Source organism: Hyperoodon ampullatus, assembly GCF_949752795.1.
Source record: "Hyperoodon ampullatus genome assembly, chromosome: 3".
Classification (NCBI taxonomy): Eukaryota; Metazoa; Chordata; class Mammalia; order Artiodactyla; family Ziphiidae; genus Hyperoodon; species Hyperoodon ampullatus.
In genome coordinates this window covers 165,284,053-165,307,875 of record NC_136916.1, presented here as the reverse complement: position 1 = coordinate 165,307,875, position 23,823 = coordinate 165,284,053, and the positions used below count along the sequence as shown (strand labels likewise).

Genomic DNA, 23,823 nt, shown 5'->3' with positions numbered 1-23,823 from the left:
ATTGGTATAATTTCTTCCTTAAATGTTTGGTAGGATTTACCAGTGAACCCATCTGAGCCTGATGCTTTCTGTTTTAAAGGTTATTAATTATTGATTCAACTTATTTAATAGATACAGGCCTATTGAGATCATCGATTTCTTCTTGTGGGAGTTTGGCAGATTGTGTCTGATACATGTATTCTAAAGTAATTAAGGTTACATTATATGTAAAATCTTGGATTCTGTGCTTTTTATTTAACGTTATAGCATAACGTTTCTCCAGTACTGTGAAAAATCACATTTTTAATGACTGCATGAGAGTCCATCCTGTGATTGTACTATAATTATTTAACCATTTCTAAATGTTGGACATTTAGGTGGTTTTCAGGTTTTTACTGTTAAAAATAAGGATTCAGGAACAAAAAAGCGTATACATAAGGATTTTTCTGTATTGAGGATTATTTCATTTAGAAAAATTTCTTTTAACACTAGCAGCTTCTTTGGAAATTCAGTTAACAAATACTGATTGAATACCTGCTGTGTGCTCATTATTGTTCGAGGCGCTTAGGGTATAATATGAAGAAAAAGGGGAATCCTCTGTCCTAATGAAGTACACATTCTAGTGGAGGAGAGTAAGATAATAAGTGCACGATAGTAATTTTAGACAGTGATAACTACTACATATAAAATAGGGTAATGGAGTAGAATATGTTAGGATGAGTAGGAAGGTTTCTCTAAGCAAGTTACATTGACCTGAAGCATGAATGATATGAATGAAGCAAGATTTGGGAGATCATTCTAGACAAAGACCTTGCGAGTATAATGAGTTTGGCCTTTTCAAAGGACAGAAAGGCCGGTGTGGTTGGAGTGTGGTGAACAAAAGGGAGAATAGTAGAAGTTGAGGTTCGAGAAGTAGGTGAGGGTATATCTTGTAGAGCCTTGTAAGTGCCAAGTTAGATAGTTTGGATTTTAGTCTAATTGTAATAGGAAGCTGTTGGGGGATTTTAACTAGGTGAAATTTATATTGTTTTAAAAGATCACTCTGGCTATGTTAAGAAGGCCCTAAAGGGGGAGCAATAGAGGAAGAAGGGCAGGTGGCTCAGATTAGGATTGTAGCACAGAAGATGAGGGTGATGATAGAGTCAGTAGGACAGGCTAATAGAATGTGTGTGATGAATAAGAAAGACAGAGGTGGTGAGGATTAAATTTAGATTCTTGGTCTGAGCAACTGAGCAGATAGTGATGCCATTTACTAAGATGAGAAGCAGATTGGGGGGTAATTAAGGAGGAAAAAAATGCTGGATGTGTTAAAAGTGAGTTGCCCGTGACACATCTATTGCTGTTGGCTGGAGATATAGATTTGGGTGTTATCACTATATATGTGCTTTTAAAGACATGGGATTGGATGAAATCAGCTGGGAAAGGAAGGGAAGACAGCCAAGACAAGGCCTTCAGACACTTTAGCATTGAGAGGTTGGGTGTGGAAGATAGGGCCTATCAAACGAGATGGAGAAGGGTGGGTTAATAGATTATGGAATCAGGAAAGCCTAGAGAGGAAAGTGTTTCTAAAAAGGAAAGAGTGGTCAGTTGTGTTAAATACTGTTGAAAAGTGTTGGAAAATAAGGACATACAATTGACCATTAGATTTGACAGGGTCACGCATGACCTGGAAAACATCTATTTTAGTGAAGGAGAAGCGGTGGAAGCTTAGTTGGAATATGTGGAGAAAGTAAAGGGAGTGGAAAAATTGAGACAACTCTTTTGAGGAGTTTTACTGTGAAGGGTCAAGGGAGTGTTTTTCACTAAGTATATTTGAGTGTTAATAGGAATGACTCAGTAGTGAGGAAGCAATAATTCCAGAAAACATAGTTCTAGGAATAAAGTAAATAAGTTTCCTTTACTTGAAAGTAAAGGGAACGGGATCCAGAGCACAAGTGCAGAGTGTGTGGGTTAGAGACGCTTCTTCCATTTTACAAGAGGGAGGGCAGAGTCAGCTGTAACAGTTGCACTTAGGATAGAGAATTTGTTGAGGGCAAAGTAATCTTTTCTAATTCCATCTATACTTATTCATTGAGTACAAGGAAGCTTTATCAGCTGCAAAGGAGGAAGTTGATGGTGGAGGACTGTGCTCATGAGGAGCTTGGAGGTTGAGAGGAAGAACGCAAAATTTATCAGCTAAGGGTTTAAAAGGATTATGTTATAGTGTAAAAATGCACATTTAAGATTTGTGAGCATAAATTTAAAGAAACTGATGCACAATTGTGTATAAGAAGGGAAATATATGAAGATAACTGCCTTGAAGGAGACAGCCCCCTTTATGTTTGTTTATTGTGTTACTACTTTATAGTTATGATAAATTTAGAGATTAAATGCTTAAAATAACTTATGTGATTGTTGGATCTGATGACAGTGCTCTTGCCTAATTTCTAATATTCAGGAATAGTAATAGGAAAAGGAACTTAAAAGAGAATCTGTTCTTTCCATGTATTTCAAATAATGATGTCACAATATGGATGGGTAGTCACCTATGTTTTAGGCTAGGAATACGCCTTGAAATGGTTACTTCTATCATCTTTCTCCCAAATCAATCTGTAGCATTGTTGAGTACCCCTGTATGTTCTGCAATTTAGTAGGCAATATGTGGGACAAAACTTAACTCTAAGATATTAAGTTAACTTCAAGATTATTGGAAAAACACTCCTGCTTTTTCTTTCTCATTAAGAAACTTGGAGCTATCAGAAGAGAACTTTCAGATTCCACCCCCCCCATCAGCAATACATGCAGCTCCTTTCTCACATTAATCCCTCCGCTTGTGCACAAATCCCACCCTTTTTTTCCCTGTTCCAGAAATTCTCCCTGTCTCCTGTATCAATATTTTTGATGATTTTTCTACTGGATGATTTCTGTGAGCATATAAAGTATGCTCAAAAAATAGTCTTTTCAACAAGTAATGTTGAAAACAATTAAATATCCATATGTGGAACAAAGTGAACTTTAGCTATATTTCACCATATACAGAATTTAACTCAAATTGAGTCATATATCTTAAATGTAAAAGCTAACACTATAATATTTCTGGGAAGAAGTATAGGAAATAGGGCATAAAAAGTGTGACTTCCAAAAAGGAAAATTATGAATTGAGCCTCATTAAATTTAAAACTTTTCAAACTTCCAGGTAACTGAGAACAGAGGCAGGTATGTAGTAACCTCACAGAATCTCTTCCCTAAACAATGCAGAATTCACTTCACAACTATGATGTTTCTATGCAAAACCCTAGTCTCACCATTATTTAAACAGAGAATACCAAAACTGAAAAAATAACTATAAGTAAAAATAGAAAAATAAATTCCAACCACAGTTTCACAAGCTTTCTCCTCTCCACTGCTGGGCTTTACAGGGAGAAGCTTAACCTAAAATTCTGAAAAAATATCTTGACTGGATACTATAAAAATGAAGACAAAGATAACTGTAGATAATGCTATAATCTGGTTAGTAAAATTGTTTCTCACAGGGCTAGCGATTCTGAAACAGCTTTATATATACTAAAATTAAATAAATAAATAGACTTTAGATTATGAGAGCCTAATAAGCCTTCCACTCTTGGAGGAAGAAATTATACAGGCATACCTCAGAGATATTGCAGGTTCAGTTCCAGACCACTGCTAAAGCGAAAACAGCAACAGAGTTAGTCATACGAGTTTTTTAGTTCCCAGTCCATATAAAAGTTACGTTTATACTATACTGTAGTCTAAGTCTGTGATAGCATATGTCTAAAGAGACAATGTACATACCTTAATTTAAAAATAATTTATTGCTAAAACTGTTAACCATTATCTGAGTCTTCAGTGAGTCATAGTAATATCAAAGATTGCTGATCACAGACCACCATAACAAATATAATAATAATGAAAAAGTTTGAAATATTATGAGAATTGCCGAAATGTGATACAGAGACACAAAGAGAGCAAATGCTGTTGGAAAAATGGCACTGATAGACTTAACACGATGCAGGGTTGCCACAAACCTTCAATGTGTAAAAAACGCACTATCGATGAAGCACAGTACAACAAGGTATGCCTGTAAATAAGGAAAAGAGAAGTCTTAAATGAACCCTGTGGTTTTGGATTAAAATCGGAGATATTGAGATATCATCTCACAGTGGTCAGAATGGCCATCATCAAAAAATCTACAAACAATAGGGCTTCCCTGGTGGCGCAGTGGTTGAGAGTCCGCCTGCCGATGCAGGGGACACGGGTTCGTGCCCTGGTCCAGGAGGATCCCACATGCCGTGGAGCGGCTAGGCCCATGAGCCATGGCCACTGAGCCTGCGCGTCCGGAGCCTGTGCTCCACAACGGGAGAGGCCACAACAGTGAGAGGCCCGTGTACCGCAAAAAAAAAAAAAAAAAAAAATCTACAAACAATAAATGCTGGAGAGGGTGTGGAGAAAAGGAACCCTCTTGCACTGTTGGTGTGAATGTAAATTGATACAGCCACTATGGAGAACAGTATGGAGGTTCCTTAAAAAACTAAAAATAGGGCTTCCCTGGTGGTGCAGTGGTTGAGAGTCCGCCTGCCGATGCAGGGTACATGGGTTCGTGCCATGGTCCGGGAAGATCCCACGTGCCGCGGAGCGGCTAGGCCCGTGAGCCATGGCCGCTGAGCCTGTGCGTCCAGAGCCTGTGCTCCGCAACGGCAGAGGCCACAACGGTGAGAGGCCCGCGTACCGCAAAAAAAAACAAAACTAAAAATAGAACTACCATACGACCCAGCAATCCCACTACTGGGCATATACCCTGAGAAAACCATAATTCAAAAAGAGTCATGTACTAAAATGTTCATTGCAGCTCTATTTACAATAGCCAGGACATGGAAGCAACCTAAGTGTCCATCAACAGATGAATGGATAAAGAAGATGTGGCACATATATACAATGGAATATTACTCAGCCATAAAAAGGAACAAAACTGAGTTATTTGTAGTGAGGTGGATGGACCTAGAGACTGTCATACAGAGTGAAGTAAGTCAGAAAGATAAAAACGAATACCTTATGCTAACACATATATATGGAATCTAAAAAAAAAATGGTCAGAAGAACCTAGGGGCAAGACGGGAATAAAGATGCAGACCTGCTAGAGAATGGACTTGAGGATACGGGGAGGGTGAAGGGTAAGCTGGGACAAAGTGAGAGAGTGGCATGGACATATATACACTACCAAATGTAAAATAGATAGCTAGTGGGAAGCAGCCACATAGCACAGGGAGATTAGCTCCGTGCTTTGTGACCACCTAGAGGGGTGGGATACGGAGGGTGGGAGGGAGGGAGATGCAAGAGGGAAGAGACATGGGGACATATGTATATGTATAACTGATTCACTTTGTTATAAAGCAGAAACTAACGCATCATTGTAAAGCAATTATACTCTAAGATGTTAAAAAATAAATAAAATAAAATCGGAGGTATCAATATGAACTCACGGGGTTTTGTTTTTAAAGGTTATATTCTGTAGTTATTATAAAACATTGGCTATATTCCCCATGTCTTGTAGCTTATTTTATACCTAATAGTTTGTACCTTTTAATCCCCAACCCTTATATTCCCCCTCCCCACCTCCCTCTCCCCTCTGGTAACCACTAGTTTGTTCTCTATATCTATGAGTCTGCTTTTTTGTTATACTCACTAGTTTGTTGTATTTTTTAGATTCCACATGTACGTGATATTATACAGTATTTGTCTTTCTTTGTCTGACTTACTTCACTTAGCAGAATGCCCTCCAAGTCCATCCATGTTGCTGCAAATGGCAAAATTTCACTCTGTTTTATGGCTGAGTAGTATTCCATTGTGTGTGTGTGTGTGTGTATGTGTGTATAAAACACCTTTTCTGTTGATGGACAGTTAGGTTGCTTCCATATCTTGGCAATTGTAAATAACACTGCTGTGTGAACATTGGGGTACATGTATCTTTTTGAATTAATGTTTTTGGTTTTTTTGGATCTATACCCAGGAGAATAATTGCTGAGTCATACAGTAGTTTATTTGTAGTGTTTTGAGAAACCACCAAACTGTTTTCCACAGTGGCTGCACCAATTTACATTCTGACCCACAGTGTACGAGGGTTCCCTTTTTTCCACATCCTTGCCGATATTTGTTGTGTTGTTTTTTGTTTTGTTTTGTTTTGTTTTGTGGTACGCAGGCGTCTCACTGCCGCGGCCTCTCCCCTTGCGGAGCACAGGCTCCGGATGCGCAGGCTCAGCGGCCATGGCTCACAGGCCCAGCCAGTCCGCAGCATGTGGGATCTTCCCGGACCGGGGCACGAACCCGTGTCCCCTGCATCGGCAGGTGGACTCTCAACCACTGCGCCACCAGGGAAGCCCTGTTGTGTTGTTTTTGATGATAGCCATTCTGACCAGTATGAGGTGATACCTCACTGTGGTTTTAATTTGCATTTCTCTGATGATTAAAAGTGTTGAGCATCTTTTCATGTGTCTGTTGGCCATCTGAATGTCTTCTTTGGAAAAATGTCTGTTCAGGTCTTCTGCCCATTTTTTGATGAGGTTGTTTGTTTTTTTTTAATGTTAAGTTTATATATTTTGGATATTATCCCCTTATCAGTCATATAATTTGCAAATATTTTCACCCATTCACTAGGTTGTCTTTTTGTTTTGTCAGTGTTTTCCTGTGCTGTGCAAAAGCTTTTAAGTTTAATTAGGTTCCTTTTTTCTTCAATTAAAAAAATTTTATTGGAATACAGTTGATTTACAATGTTGTGTTAGTTTCAGGTGTACAGTCCATTTATTTATTTTTGCTTTTATTTCCTTTGTTTTAGGAGACGGATCCAAAAATATACTGCTGCGATTTATGTCAGAGTGTTCTGCCTCTGTTTTTCTCTAGGGGTTTTATGGTATCTGGTCTTACATTTAGGTCTTTAATGCATTTCAGTTTATTTTATATATGGTGTTAGAGAATGTTCTAATTTCATTCTTTTACATGCAGCTGTCCAGTTTTTCCCAGCACCACTTATTGAAGAGACTGTCTTTTCTCCATTGTATATTCTTGCCTCCTTTGTCATAGATTAACTGACTGTAAGTGCATGTGTTTATTTCTGGGCTCTCTATTCTGTTCCATTGATCTGTATGTCTGTTTTTGTGCCAGTACCATACTGATTTGATTACTTTAGCTTTGTACGATAGTTTTAAGTCAGGGAGCTTGACTCCTCCAGCTCTATTCTTTCTCAAGATTGTTTTGGTTATTTGGGGTATTTTGTGTCTCCATACAAATTTTAAAATTATTTGTTCTAGTTGTGTGAAAAATGCCATTGGTATTTTGATAGGGATTGCATTAAATCTGTGGAATGCCTTGGATAGTATAATCATTTTAACAATATTGATTTTTCCAGTCCATGAACATGGTATCTCTTTCTATCTATTTGTGTCATCTTCAGTTTCTTTCATCACTGTTTTATAGTTCTGAGTACAGATCTTTTACCTACTTAGGTAGGTTTGTTCCTAGGTATTTTATTCTTTTTGATGCAATGATGAATGGGATTGTTTCCTTAATTTTTCTTTTTGATACTTTGTTGTTAGTGTATAGAAATGCAACAGGTTTCTGTATGTTAATTTGTATCCTGCAACTTTATCAAATTCATTGACGAGCTCTAGTAGTTTTCTGGCGGCATCTTTAATATTTTCCATGTATAGTATCATGTCATCTGCAAACAGTGAAGTTTTACTTCTTCTTTTCCAATTTGGATTTGTTTTATTTCTTTTTCTTGTCTGAGTGCTGTGGCTAGGACTTCCATTACTATGTTGAATAAAAGTGGTGAGAGTGGGTATCCTTGTCTTGTTCCTGATCTTAGGGGAAATGCTTTCAGCTTTTACCATTGAGTGTAATATTCTCTGTCAGTTTGTCATATCTGGCCTTTATTATGTTGAGGTATGTTCTCTCTATGCCCACTTTCTGGGAGTTTTTGTCATAAATGGATGTTCACTTTTGTCAAAAGCTTTTTCTGCATCTATTGAGATGATCATATGGGTTTTGTTCTTCATTTTGTTAATGTGGTGTATCACACTGATTGATTTGCAGATAATGAAAAATCCTTGCATCGCTGGGATAAATCCCACTTGATCATGGTTTGCTAATGTTTTGTTAAGGATTTTTTGTATCTATGCTTGTCAGTAATATTGAGCTGTAATTTTCTTGTTTAGTCATATCTTTGTCTGGCTTTGCTATCAGGGTGATGCTGGCCTCATAGAATGAGTTCAGGAAGTATTCCTTCCTCTTCAATTCTTTGGAATAGCTTGATAAGGATAGGTGTTAACTCTTGTCTAAATGTTTGCTAGAAGTCACCTGTGAAGCTATCTGGTGATGGACTTTTGCTTGTTGGGAGTTTCATTACTGGTAATTTCCTTGGGGGAAATGTTTATTCAAATCCTTTGTCCACATAAAAAATTGGGTTGTTTGTGGTTTTGTTGTTGAGTGTTTTTTTTTTTTTTTTTTTTTTGTATTCTGGATGCAGGTACTTTACCAGATATATGCTTTGCAAATATTTTTTCCCATTCTGTGGGTTGTGTTTTTATGTTCTTGATGGCTGTCCTTTGAAGCACAGAAGTTTTTAATTTTAATGAAGTCCATGTTATCTGTTTTTTCTTTTATCACTTCTGCTTTTGGTGTCAGATCTAAGGACACCTTTGTTTCATCCAAGTTAAGTAAGATTTATGCCTATGTTTTGGCTTTTATATTTTGAGTGGATTTTTGTATATGGTTTGAGGTATGGGTCCAGATTCATTCTAGATATTCAGATGTCCAGCACCATCTATTGAAAAGACCTTTCTTATTAATGGAAAGGCAACTGACCATAAATATATCAGTTTACTTTTGGACTCTCAATTCTGTTCCATTGATCAGCATGTCTGTTTTTATGCCAGTGCCATACTGTCTTGATTACTGTGGTTTTGCAGTAAGTTTTGAAATTGGTATGTGTGAGTCTTCCAATTTTGTTCTTTCACAAGATTGTTTTTACTGTTCTGAGTTTTAGAATCAGCTTGTCAATTTCTTCAAGAAAGGCAACTAGTATTTTGGCAGGGATTGTGTTGATTCTGTAGATCAGTTTAGGAAGTAATACCATCTTAACAGTATGGCCCTCCAAGAACACGAGATGTCTTTCCATTTATTTAGATTTCTTAACATTTCTTTAATGGTATTGTGTAGTTTTTAGTGTATAAGTCTTGTACCTTTTTGTTTAATTTATTCCTAAGTGTTTTGTTCTTTTTGATGCTGTTATAAGTGGAATTGTTTTCTTGATTTAATTTTCAGATTGTTGCTAATGTATAGAAATACAATTTGTATTTTTATATTGATCTTATATCCTTCAGCCTTGCTGAACTCATTTATTAGCTCTACTTGGGATTTATTCTGTTGTTTGTGGATTCCTTAGGGTTTCCTATGTATGAGATTATGTCATTTGCAAGTAGAGATAGTTTTACTTCTCTCTTTTATTTCTTTTCCATGCCTAATTGTCCTGGCTAAAATATCCAGTATCATGTTGAAGGGAAGTGGCAAGAGCTGACATCCTTGTCTTGTTCCTTTACTTATAGTGGGAACTTTCAGGCTTTCACCATTAAATGTGATATTAGCTGTGCATTTTCATAGATGCCCTTTATCAGGTTGAGGAAATTCTCTTCAGTTCCTATTTTGTTGTGTTTTTTATTATGAAAGAGGTTAGATTTTTGTCAAATGCTTTTTCTGCATCTATTGAGATGAACATGTGTGGGGGTTTGGGTATTATTAATATGATATACTTATTACATTGGTTGATTTTTAATATGTTGAACCAACCTTCCATTCCCGCTTACCTTTTCTCTCCGTAATTTCTCACTTAGTATTCCCTGACTTGATGATACCACTCCAGGTCATCGAGATGCCCAAGCCAAAAATGCAAGAGTCATCTTAGATTGTTCCCTTTCTGTTACTCTGTACATCAAATCTGTTAATTCTGTTTTAATGCGCTCCTAACTTTTCCCTCTTTCAGTTCACCTTCCACCCTGATGCTCAGAGTGATTTTTTTTTCTCCCAAAGGAGAATTTGATAATCTAAATATACTTGTGAAATAATTTATCAAGGAGAAATTTATATTCATTCCTTGCCTTCTACTGATGTACATAAACCATTACCAACTGTTTGGTCTTTGTCTTGTTTTTAAAGACTTACAGACTACTTTCTGTGAATTATGGGTGACCTTTCTGTTTTTTTTAAATGAGATTTGTAATTTAATATTAATGTTATAATAGGAGGGCTACTCAGTGCTATTTTTGGACACTAACATTTGGTCTAACTTTATACAATAAAGGAGTAAATGGGAGAGAGGGCTTAAAACAGATGAGATGAATACCAAATGAGAAGATGGCATGTGGTAGGGTTGCTACTGATTCATTGCTGTGGTTCAGTTGACCACTTGTGAGAATTCTTCTTTTGAGAAGTTTACACACACTACATCATATTACAAGATTATGAAGTCTATCATAATTGTTTATTACATATACCATTGAAGTAGTAACTCTTAATATGGATTTTTATGGAAGTTATTTTAAGGCCACATTATTTTAAGTAAATAAGTAACTAAAGTCTAATTTTCACATTGATATAACAGCTCTGTAAGCAGTTTTAAATCTGTTTATTTATTTATTTTGCAGTCTTGCATTGCATCCTGAACGAGTATTGGTGGCAACAGGACAAGTTGGGAAAGAGCCTTATATCTGTGTTTGGGATTCATACACTGTGCAGACCATATCGGTTCTAAAGGATGTTCATACACATGGTATAGCTTGCTTAGCATTTGACTTAGATGGACAGGTATGTGATAATTTTCTTTCTTTTTGTAAAGTGTGTACTATAAGAAATTATTATAAATCTGTAAATATTAAATTGGAAAGCATTTGACAAAAAGCATTTATTCAAGGTGGAGGTGGATAGAGGGGGTAGGTGGTAGATATATATAAGAAAAATAAGAATAATAATGAGTTTTTATTTCATTGTATCAAGAACTTTTCAGTTGAATTAATTACTACTATTAGAGCCAAAGTGATTCTGACTTGGTGGAACATTACCTGGTTGTTCTTGAAAATTTTACATGTAACTCTTTTCCAGGTATTGTATGTTAATAGGAAAGATGGAAGATATCTTAGGAAAATTTGCTTTCTCTAAGTAGAGCTGTAAACATTTTAAGTTTTAGTTATTTTAAAGGTTTCTATTAAAATTATATTTTTAATTGAAAATAATGATGCAGTTTTTATAATATGAGCTATTTTATATAAAATCAACGTTTATAACAAAAGATGTAATCTTTGTTCCACTTACTAATCAATTCCCAAATTATTATTTACTTCTAGTCATCGATTTTAAAAAAATTAAGCCAACAGCTCTTTTGTGGTGCTTTCATGGAACTTGTTGTACCTAAAACATATTTAAGAAGTGATAAGAAGTTGGGTTTTGCGGGTTTTGCAGATTTAGTTAATTTATAGTCTTTAAAAGTTTTGTAGTGAAATTAGACTTTAAAAATTATTTTAACTTTTAGAAGAATTTTAGTTGTTTGCTTTTTAATTCTTAAAATTATTTTGTAGATCTATATTTTACAGAAACAGATTACATTTTGTTCTAGTCACTTGAAAATGACAGCCAGTAGATGTTTTATTTTCAACTCTGAGAAATAGCTTCTTTGAGTAGCATAGATTAATATACTTTCTGATTAGAGTCCGGTAAGAGATCTATAAAGATGTAACTCGAACCTCACATTTGGGGAAAAAATGTGTTTCTAGATTTAGAACCACTGTATAGCAGTGATTGGCAATTCCAGAACCTTAATTCCCATTTTTTTCTGTTATTTTTCAAGTCCGTTAATGTCCTCATATCAAAATTTCATTTTCCTTTTTAAAATGAAGAGAATAATACTCTTTACTTACTTCACAGGAAATTATATTTTATGAAACAAACCAACAAAGTTGTTTTTTAGAATTATTTACCAAAGGTATTATGATATCCACAATGGTTTAACTATAAATGTCTGTATACTTTAAATATAGATGTTTTCTTCTTAATTTTAAAATTGCCCTTTCTAAATGCAGTGTATTGCATGGCTGAGGAAATTCTCTTACATACAAGGAGAAATCATGCCCGTAGCTTTTACTAGTTGAAGCTTTTAATTTTGCTTACTTTAAGCAACATATAAGAAAAGTCTTGGGTACATGCATTTTATTGTCACAGATCTTCATAAGAATGTGCTACTTTAAAATGTAAGCTTATAAAAAACATAATAGCTAAAAGTTATTGAGCACATGCTAAGTGCCAGACATTGTGCTAAGCCTACATTATCTCATTTAATCCTCACAACAACCCTATGAAATAGATATTATTATTATCTCTATTTTACAGATAAAGAAACTGAGACTTAGAGAGGTTAAATAACTTGCCCCAGGTTACACAGCTAGTAAATGGAGCCAGAGCGGGAACCCAGGTCAGTCACACTCCAAAGCTCATGTTTTTAACCACAATGCTCTACTGCTTCCCAAACATGGAACTTAGGAGGTGGTTATTTATATTTCAGAAGGAATTCATCCATCTTAAGTACAGTTAAAACTTGTAAGGAACTGCTGCCAATTGAAGATTAAGTTGAGTATTTCTGAAATTATGTTAATGAGAAGATGTTTAGTTAAGAAATATATTTGGGAACATATCTATTTATTCACTAATATCTATAAACTGTTTATGAAATACCAATTAGGAAATACTGTATAATTTTTGCATTTTCTACTAGATTTGAAACTGTAAATGATCAGTTAAGGTTTATCCAATGAATGAGTCTCCCTGTTGGTAGTACGCTGAATTTCTTTCCCCAGAGGGTTTCTTCTAAATGGATTGATTATCCATGCTAATACTGGAAGTCTACCTCATTGAGAATAATTAGGGCATGAAAAGGCTATATAAATCCACATCAAACAGATATTAAAATTTCATAGTAAATGGTAGAGAGAGAGTAGGAGGAGGAGAATTTGATACTTTATCTTGAAAACACAACGATAATTTATAAAAACACATTCCCATATTTAACAAAATCTAAGTTATAGTTAAAACTCTGCTAATTTATAGAATGAACTAAGAATAAAATGTTAATTTTTTAGCCTAACTTTGTCAATTATATGCTGGTACATGACTATGAAGAGTCGTATTTGCAAAAATATTAAAGGAGTTCACTGATTTTTCCAAGGACCTTTTAGTAATCTCTTGATATCTAGACATATCTCAAGTGCCTATTGTATTATTTTTGGGTTTTCATCTCTTCCATTGCTCTGCCAGATCCTAATTTCTGATGGCTTTCTGTATGAATTGACCAATATTTACTACATTAAGTCCTGGATATTTTGCAAAATTTGTGATTTTTACTTTGTAACATTTGTAACAACTGGTACTCACTTAATAAATACTGAGATCACAAGCACCCCCCACCCCCATATTAGAATCTTGTACGTTTGTCTATTATTTGAATATGTTTCACACTTGCAGGAACTCATGGAATGCGTCTAGTTATGACTATTAAGATACTTTTCTCATTTGAGTATTTAGTGTGCTAGAACTTTTTAATAAATACAGTTGACCTTTGAACAATGCAGGGGTTAATCTGCATATAACTTATAGTCGGCCCTCTGTATTCACGGTTCCTCTACGTCTGTGGATTCAACCAACCGTGAACCTGTAGTACTGTAGTATTTACTGTTGCAAAATATCCTTGTGTAAGGGGACCCAGGAAGTTCAAATCTATGTTGTTCAAGGTCAGCTGTACTGCCGGTTTAATTAATGGACACAACCAAGATTTTGTTTGGGAATAGGATCAGGGAGGAATTTGGGAAGCTGGATAGAGCCTTCTTTATCTGGTTTTCTTTCTCCCTATCTGACTGTTAGTTCTTAGTTATCTTGAAAGGAGCTGTTCCTTCTGTCTGCTTCTTAAATGTCAGTGTTCCTAGGAGTCTGTAGCCTTCCTTCCCCCAGCCCCCCTCACTTCACTTATTCTCTTTAGGTGATTACTAGATCCATGACTTTAACTCCTGTGTCAGTTAACAGTGGCCTCGGCTTCTCTCCTCAACTCCATATACTCTCCTTGAATGTCGTATAGATATACCATTTATTACATGTTTAAAACTGAATTCTCTCTTTATTCTAACTCATTAAAAAACAAAGCTCACTCTTTCTCCTGTTTCTGGCCTACCTCTCCAGTCTTGTCTCTGCCACTTCCCCGTTGGCAACTCCTCCCCTCAGCCACACCAGAGTACTAGCTCTTTCCTGAAAGCACCATGAGCTGTCTGATCTTGGTATCCTTTGGCCTTAAATGCATTTTCTCTTATTTTTCTACCTGACTGTCTCTATCTTCTAAGATATAGTTCCAGCATTCTTTCACTGGAAAACTTTCTTTATGCTCTTCCTCACCTGTGAGAAAGGATGATGAAGTAAAGAATGATAGAAAGCTAAGAGAGGGGGTAGTATTTGCTTAGTTATTTTTATATTTTCCTCTCTGCTGTTACTTAACCTGTCATTAGGGAGGTTGATTTTGGCCATGATATGTTTATCAGGGCTACAGAGGAAGTGCTCCCAGGTCTATTTTGTTACTGCCTGTGCAGAGCCAGATGCTCTGGGGCTCTGTTGAGGTACATGGAGTTTTAAAGCTTTTGGCCAGTTGTGGTTCACTTTGTGTGTGATGAACTTAGCCAGAGAGAAGAGGCATTGATAGAAAGGGCAGTGCCTCTCTGACTATTCCTCACTTTATACTTGTCTTGTGAAATTTTAATCTCTGCATAGTATTCTATAGCAAGAAGTAGATATCTTTGTTTTAGCTAGATATTTGCTGATTACTCTCTAGTTCCCAAATATTAAAGACTCTTAGGAGGAGCAAATCATCTCCTCTAGTTCATTTGGACTTTCTGCAAGTGTGACTTGATGGAGAGCCAGATACAAAATATATTCTGTATCTTTTTTTGTAAGCCATTCATTCTACCCATTTGGGGACTTAGATAGTAATTTTACTGTGTAGAGACTTTCTAGCTAGGTACTAAATGACATTTCTCATTCAGACGGGTGGAGGGCATGGGTTCTTAAAGTTAATTATGGTTATGGGAACATAATAATAATGATGATGATAACAAACATTTATATGACATTAAGGTTATGCCAAGCACTCTTCTAATTCCTTTATATATGTTAACCCTATGAAGTTGTTTTTCATGATCCCTATTTAGGAGGTGAGGAACCTATGGTACAGAGAGGCTAAATAATTGCCCAAAGTCATCCAGTTAGTGAGAGGTGGAGCTGGTGTTTAAACCTAGGCAGTCTGGTACCAGAATCTGTGCTGTAAACCAGAGATTGGCAAAACTTTCTACAACATGTCAGAGTAAATATTTTAAACTTTGAGCTATGCAGTCTCTGTCTCAGCTACTCCAGCTCTGCATTGTAGTGTGAAAGCAGTCATAGACACCTTATAAAGGAATAGGTGTGGCTGTGTTCCAGTAGAACTTTATTTACAAAAAGCAGGGTACAGGGCTGAGGGTTGTAATTTGCCTACCCCTGCTTCTAAACCAGTGCTTTTCAAAGTATGTGTTGTGGGTGGGTCCTTGTGATTTCCTCTTTAACTCTGCCATTACTTAGAATTGTACTGATAGTTGTCAGATATTTGGAGGATTTTCTGCATAACTTTCTGTTATTCTGATTTAATTCTGTCTTTGTCAGAGAACATACTCTGTATTTTAATTTTTAAAAATTTGTTTAGGCTTATTTTGTAATTCACAATTTTGTGATCTTCATGAGGTTTCCTGTGCACTTTGAAAAACTACGGGAAAATATGTATTCTGCTATTTCTTTTTTCTCCTTCTGTTTATTGTGCTATTGTTGTCATTCATTTTACTTCTTTCATTTTCATTCATTTTACATGCTTTGTAAACTCCATTATAACTGTTGTGATTTTTCCTTAAACAGTTAGTTTTCAAAGAAAATTAAAAGTAAGAAAAGTCTTATTTACATATTTACCATTTGGGTACTCTTCATTGATTTGTGTAAATTAACTCTCTCTTTGGTATCATTTTCCTTCTGCCTGAAGAAACTTCTGGTATCATATCTTATAGTGCTGATTTGTTGATGAATTTTCTCATCTTGTTTATTTGAAAAAGACTTAATTTTGACCCAGTTTTCAAAAGATATTTTTTGGTAAGTATATAATTCTGTGTTGACTTTTTTCCCCCTCAGCACTTTAGAGAGGTTATTCATTGTCATCTGATATGCATAGCTTCAGATGAGAAGCCCAGGATTATTTTTAAATCTTTGTCCTTACACACCAAAATTCTCTCTCTTATTTGGCCACTTTTAAGGCTTTTAAGGTTTTTCTCTTTAGCACTGGTTTCAGCAGTTTGATGCCCATGTGTGTGGATGTGTTTTTTCTGTGTGTGTGATTTATCCTGCTTGAAGTTTATTGAGCATCTTAGATTTGTGGGTTTATGTTTTTTATCAAATTGAGAAATTTTTGGCCATTATTTCTTCAGTTTTGTTTTTCTTTTCTTCCATCTTTCTTCTCCTTTTGGAATCACAATTACCTGTATGTTAGACCACTTGAAATTTTTCTAAAGGTAACTGAGGCTCTGTTACTTTGTTCCCTTTTTCCTTCTGCGCTTTATTTTTGATAGTTTTTGTTGCTGTGTCTTCAAGTTCATTTATTTTTTCTTCATTGTCTAAGCTGCTGGTAATCCTTTGGAGTGAATTTTCATTTCAGATAATTTAACATTTATATTTAAAGTTCAACATGTTTTTCTTTTATATCTTCCATTTCTCTTTTTATTCTTTATGTGTTTGTTTTAAAATAATTCTGGAGCATCTTGAACATTTCCATCTTAACAGCCAGTGTCTTCTAATTTTAATCATTTCTGTGATTCCTTGGTCTGTTTCTATTAACTGATTTTTCTACTGGTTATTGGTCACATTTTCCTCTTTTTAAACATGTTCAGTAATTTTTTTTATTGGATGCTGGACATTGTTTATATTACATTCTGAATGCTGGATTTTGTTGTATCCCTTTAAAGCATGTTGGACATTGTTTTTGTAGGTAGTTAAGTTCCTTGTGGATCAGTTTGGTCCTTTTGAAAAGCTTGCTTTCAAGCTTTTTTTGGTCAAGGCTAGAGTAGCTTGTTCCTCTAGGACTACTGGTTTAACTTCACTACTATGGTGTGACCCTCCTGGAATCTCTACTGAATACACAGTGAATTCGAGGATATACCTCCATTCTTGCTATTGGGAATTTGAGTGATCCTGACCCTTTATGATCTCTGGGAATTGTTTGGCTTTAGCTCCCCAGTAGTTGTTCTTTTTTCAGAATTTGTTCTTTGCATGGCCTCATGGATTTCACCCTATACATGCAAACACTGGTGTTCTCAAGGGGACCCATAAACAGATTTTCTAGACTTCTTTTTCTGCTCTGCAAATTCTAGCCATCTTGGCCTCTCTGAACTCCAAGCTCTATCTTCTCAAATCAGCAAGTCTTCTGGGCACTGTTTGGATTCCACCTTTCTGTGCTATAGTCTGGAAAATGCCACCTAAATGAAGGCTGGGGCAATTGCAGAACTTACCTTGTTTGCTTCCCCCTCATTCAGGGTTTACAGTGCTTCACTTCCTGTTAAGAATGTCCAAAAATATTTGTTTTATATATTTTGTACAGTTTTCTAGTTGTTTATGGCAGGGGGGCAAGTTCAGACCCTGATACTCCTTCATGACCAAAGGCCATTTTTCATGTTTCCTAACCTCTCTCATACTTCCCATCTCACTGTCCCCTCTTTTCAGCTCAGTCTCTTCATCTCCCTCTAATCTCCTATATAACTCTTCCACTGAGGTATTTTTTTTCTTTTTTCCACTGAATTTTTAATTTCATTTATTTTTCATTTCTAGAAATTGTTTGCTTCCTTAAATTTGCTGGGATACTTTTTATGGTCTCCCATTCTTGTCTCATATGAAGATATTTTGAAGCCTTAATTTTATTTCTCTACTCACATTAAGCTTATTTTATATTATCTGATAATTCCAATGTCTGATACTTTTCAAGACTGATTTTGTTGTTTCTGGTGACTTGCTGATTCTCACTCATGGTCCCTTATTTCCTCTGGTTATTGGGTGTTGGTGTTGTTTTAAGTTTATTTTTTATTGACTTGCTACTTGTAGGAATTCTTCGAGGGATGGATTGATGTATCAGTCTTCCATATAGGATTTATATTTGCCTGTGCCACATAGTTGAAAATGCTTGAAAACTCTGCAACCCTTAGGACCACTCTGAATGAAATTTTTCATTTGAAGGATTCATGATTCATGTGGATATAGGCCCTACAACCATGTGAAGGTTGTTTGTGGCTACATATTTTCAGGAGGGTTTTCCCGCCCTTCATGCATCACTGCCCCGTTCTTTGAAAAGGGATGGTTTCTTGTTCTCCCTTACTCTGAGGAGTTACTGCTCTAGTCAAATGTCTGCAATTCAAATCCCTACCTTGGGCAGGCCCTAAACGTTATCTCCTATTCCTCTTCAGCCTGAAGAACAAAATCAGGCTTACCAGGAGTTAGCTGATACTTTTAGAGTAAAGTGGGTATAGGAGCTCTCTTACTTCCAGGATTCCCATAGGAAATCACTTTGTTTTTGTTCTCAGATTTCTTAATTCCTTGACAGCTCAACAGTGCATTTAAAAAGATGTTTTTTCATTTTATCTAGCATTTTTAGTTTTTGGCAGGAGAGATGTTTAGGGTGTTCTGTCAATCCTACTGTTAGAAATGGAAGTCTTTCTTCTGTTTCTCATATAAAGAACTACACATATATGCAAATATTAACAAGATGAAATACATCCAGCCTTTCTCTATGAGGTCTATAAAATATAAGTGTGTAAGTTTTGATGTTTATAATACCCATGAGTAGAATTTGTTTGCCATTTATAATTTGGTTCCTTTTTTATTTGTTTACTTTTTTTATTCCCCCTGCTCCCTGGTCTTCTTGGACATAATTCAGCGCTTGGTTTCAGTTGGACTTGATTCAAAGAATGCAGTTTGCGTTTGGGATTGGAAAAGGGGAAAAATGTTATCTATGGCTCCAGGTCACACAGATAGAGTAAGTATTCTCCTTTGGAGTTTCTAATGGGTACTGCGTGGGAAAAAGCCAGAGAAGAGTCAGGGGATTTTATGTTTCTGTGTTTTGTTATTGCCAATTGCTCATGTGTAATTTAAAAATTTAAATGCAGTTATAAATACTCATAAAATTTTAGAATGTGTATATGTATTGTGGTACTCAAAAACATGACTTGATATGTATAGTTTTAGCATAAAACCTTTAACCCAGTGTTTGCTTTGGCAAAAATGATGAGTTTTAAGTTATTCAAACCTAAATTTAAAAATTGAATGGTTCATGCCTAGGCTCTATTTATTATTCAGTTTGATTTATCATTGATTTATTACATATGCATCATAGTTAAGGTGAATACTGTTGCACGTATGAATTTGAAATTATGTTAGAGACCTAACATTTTTCACTTTGGAAACTTGTTAAAAATACATTCCTTATTCCAAGTTGTATGAAATTAATATAATGAATACTTTGTCTTAAACTCTTTAAAATGTCTGATTTTTTTGGTGTATCTGCTGTATTCTGCTATCTGGTAGTCTTTACCAGGTTTCTTTGACACCTGTCTGCATAATCACCTAACCTGAACCAGCACAGGAGCTATAGTCGCTGATTCTATTTGGGGAAAATCTATGAATCTGTAAAAGTTGTATAAAAATTTTTAATGTATTTGCATTTTGGAAAATAAACTTGGTTTTCAGCAGATTCTCAGAGGGGCCTGTTATACACAAACACAATTTCGATAATTATTAAAGTGTTAGGTACATTTTATTAGACAGTTGTGTATTCTGACTTACTTAGATCAAAGCATTTCACACATTAGTACTTTGGACTTAGTAAGCAGACTGATTACTATGAAAAATGGTACTGTCATTGGAATTTTTGAAAAGTATTTTTGTGGTTAGTATTTTAAAGGTGCATCAGTATGTTTTTCATTTAATCTGTATTATGGTGAGTTGTTAAACGTTAATTTATAAGATGTATTCTTTCTTCATTATCACTAAAGACTATCACTTGGTAAATTTTTAGAGGTAGTAAGCATATTAGGTGATTATGAAGGCAGATATCAAAGAAACATGGTAAAGACTGCCAGATAGCAGAATTGTTTTTTATCTGTTATGAGATTATTTTTCAAATATTAATTTTTCTTTCATTTATTATTAAGTATATATTTCTAATGCATATTTTATTTCAGCTGGGTTTTTTCTTGTTTATTTTGTAACAAAAATTGTTCATGTGTATTTATAATTTATGGAATCTTAGAAAAAAATGAAGCCTGGGGATCTCCAAAATGTAAGTTAGTTTTGTTTGACCCATAAACAATTTAAAAAAACTGAAAACTAGAAACAGAATTTTTACTGTGAAATAAATGTTTGGATCTTTTATGTAAGTAGTTCTGTAAGCTTTTTGTGATAGAAAGCTACAAAAATGTTCTCTATTTCTGGCTGTATGAGTGTTGTGTATGTTCTATTAATTATCTTTCCTCTTTAGAAATTATGCACTTACCTGCCTCATTCCCTGCTTCTGTTGAATCATTCTTGTTATTTATAGACCAAATTTTTTTAAGAAATTAGAAAGAGGTGTTAATTTTCACTCCACTAGTAGTTTCATATGGTTCATAGAAACTAAGAAATAGTTTTTATTCCTTATCATTTACATACTTTATTTCTCATAGGATCTTGAAGTGTAGGATTCTGATTATTATTTATTGAGGAATATTGTTTTATGATATGTAGGGTTTGGGGCTATTTGGGCTTTTGGACAGGATTCTTAAATAATTCTGAAAATAAGTATTTTAACCATGAATCTGATTTGTTTACAGATATTTGATATTTCTTGGGATTTGTACCAGCCAAATAAACTGGTCAGCTGTGGTGTAAAACATATCAAGGTACTAGAAGGGTCTTGCTTTATAATAGACATGATTACTTATTCTCTGCCACTAAGCACATATCACACTACAATTTAGGATATATATATATATATATGTGTATATATATATACACACACACACACATATTGTGTGTATATATACGTGTGTGGGTATATATATATATATATATATAGAGAGAGAGAGAGAGACAGAGAGAGAGAGACAGAGAGAAACAGAGAGAGAGGTAGATGAAAAAGATATTAGTATGTTGCTCTCTGATATTTTCAAAGCTGAGCAATTCCTTTACTTGTAAAGCTTAAAAATAAGAGAGATACACGTTTGGAATGATTTGTTCATTTTTGGAAGAAGATAGGGAAGTCAAACATAAATCTTCATGATGAGGGTTTTTGTTCTTTTATGTGGATTCAGGTAAATTTAATGTTTGCAGAAAGAAAGAAATGAATATGGGGCAGGGCAGGAGTATACACATTAAATAGTTCTGCATAAAGAGATTAGGCCCGGGGCCTCCCTGGTGGCGCAGTGGTTGAGAGTCCGCCTGCCGATGCAGGGGATACGGGTTCGTGCCCCGGTCTGGGAGGATCCCATATGCCGCGGAGCGGCTGGGCCCGTGAGCCATGGCTGCTGGGCCTGCGCATCCGGAGCCTGTGCTCCGCAACGGGAGAGGCCACAGCGGTGAGAGGCCCGCGTACCGCAAAAAAAAAAAAAAAAAAAAGAGATTAGGCCCAGAGAATAAGTTCAACTTTATAATAAGTAAATTACCACTTAAAATAATATGATTTATTAATATTATGTACTTAAAAGATCTTACCTGATCTTCAGGATCTTATTCTAAGACCTAAAGATCTAAGTTTAAAATCTGAAGCCTCAAAGAACTAAAAATGATCAGTTATCCATTCAAATAGCTAACGAATGCTTTAATCAATGTATGATTTTTAAATTTAAAAATCTCCGTGATTTCTGTGCATAAGTATAGCTGGTTCTCTTCCTTTCAGTAAGTCTCAATTTCAGTCTATTTTTTTCTTCTAAATAAGTGATTCTCAATTTTGGCTGCATATTAAAATCACCTGGGGGAAATTAATGACACAATATACCTGAACCCCCACTGAAATAAATTGAGACAGAATCTTTGGAGAGTGAAGCCCAGGTATCCAAATAATTTTGATGCTCAGCAGGAGTTAAGAACCATTGTTCTAGAATCCACATCAGTGCTGTCCCATAGAGTAACCGCTAGATAGATGTGGCTCTTGAGCATTTGAAATGTGACTGCCAGTGTGACTGAAGAAATGATTATTAGCTTCATTTTCATTGCTAACCCTTCCCAACTTTTTAAGCTGTCTAAAAGATTATGTAGTTTTTTCTTTCAGAAACCTAAAGGAAACACAGCATATTTTTAAAATAGTTTAGTTCAACCCCCCCCCCCCCCTTATTCTTACAGTAAGGATTGAAACAGTGATTTATCTGCTATAACATAGCTAATGACAACACTAAGATGAGGATGTGAACATTGAACGCTGTTGTATCATAAGGGAGTTTCTTAGGTAATTTCTAGTCTGCTGCTCTAATATAGCATCAAAGTATTGGAAATGTTTTTGGTTATATTATGAGCATTCTTTGGTAATTCGATCATACTATGTACTTTTTAGTTCTGGAGTTTATGTGGAAATGCTCTGACCCCAAAACGAGGGGTCTTTGGTAAGACTGGTGACCTTCAGACAATATTGTGCCTGGCCTGTGCAAGGGATGAATTAACATATTCTGGTGCACTCAATGGGGATATATATGTTTGGAAAGGAATTAATCTTATACGAACAATACAAGGAGCTCATACTGTAAGTATATTTAAATATTTTAAACACTTTTAGGTATTAATTACTTACCTTCTTGTCTTAGAACAAAAGGTTCCATAATATAGCAGATTTTCTGTTCAATTCAGTAACTTGAAAACTACTATTACAATTGAATTAATTTGTCTATTTGTTTTCAAGATTTCAATGAAGAAACATTATGCAATTAAATTAGTATAGTTATTATTTTGTTCAAACCATTGCTTTAGTATGGTGTCTTTTTCATTGTTGAAAAAAAGCTTGTTAAATTTAACCTAAAAGTATCCTAGATTAACCACATTAGAATAAAACTAGTGCTTTTGTAGCCAATTTACCAGTGGGAAATTTGGGGATAGCTCTTGGATAAAATTAACTTTTTAATATCATTGATTCATTAAGTGAGTGACAAAGGAATTTAACTTCTGTACTTCATGAGATTTTCATATAAATAAGTTATCAGGAAAAAAAGAAAAAGCTGTTGTTAAAACCTTTTAGTGTTCTTAGGGACTTCCCTGGCTGTCCCGGGTTCAATCCCTGGTCGGGGAACTAAGATCCCGCATGCCATGTGGTATGGCCAAAAAAAGTTTAAAAAACAAACAAACAAAAACCTTTTAGTGTTTTTTGATTTGGGCTTTTTTAGCAGTTGAGTCCCTCACATAGTGAGGGGAGCTAGAGAGCACAGAGCTGCCATATTGGTAGCAGGACAATCTCAAGTAGAAAAGTGATTACATATATTAATATGAATCACTATTCAATATATATTACATATTAAGTATATTAAAGAACCACTTAGAACAGGACTTGCTTTAAGCAAAATGCCTAAAGACCAGAAATAGCAGATGCTAGCAAAGGTTGTGGCAATTCACATTTTCACCATCAATATATAAAAATACCAGTTTCTTCCTCCTACTCATCAGCACAGATTGTGTCCACTCTTGTAAATTTTTGCTTGTCTTCTG

At 35.2% G+C, this 23,823-nt stretch overlaps 1 protein-coding gene across 2 annotated transcripts in view; it reads left to right on the top strand.

Moving 5' to 3' along the window:
- The window catches only part of EML5 (EMAP like 5), a gene marked incomplete at both ends in the record, with an annotated part of 162,265 nt that overhangs the window by 21,817 nt on the left and 116,625 nt on the right, over positions 1 to 23,823 (top strand). For both annotated transcript variants that reach the window (XM_079700244.1, XM_079700243.1), the window contains 4 exons: positions 10,668 to 10,827; positions 19,040 to 19,138; positions 20,970 to 21,038; positions 22,685 to 22,870. In XM_079700244.1, the coding sequence (XP_079556370.1) occupies positions 10,668 to 10,827; positions 19,040 to 19,138; positions 20,970 to 21,038; positions 22,685 to 22,870 (514 nt within the window). The remainder of the gene's footprint in view (positions 1 to 10,667; positions 10,828 to 19,039; positions 19,139 to 20,969; positions 21,039 to 22,684; positions 22,871 to 23,823) is intronic.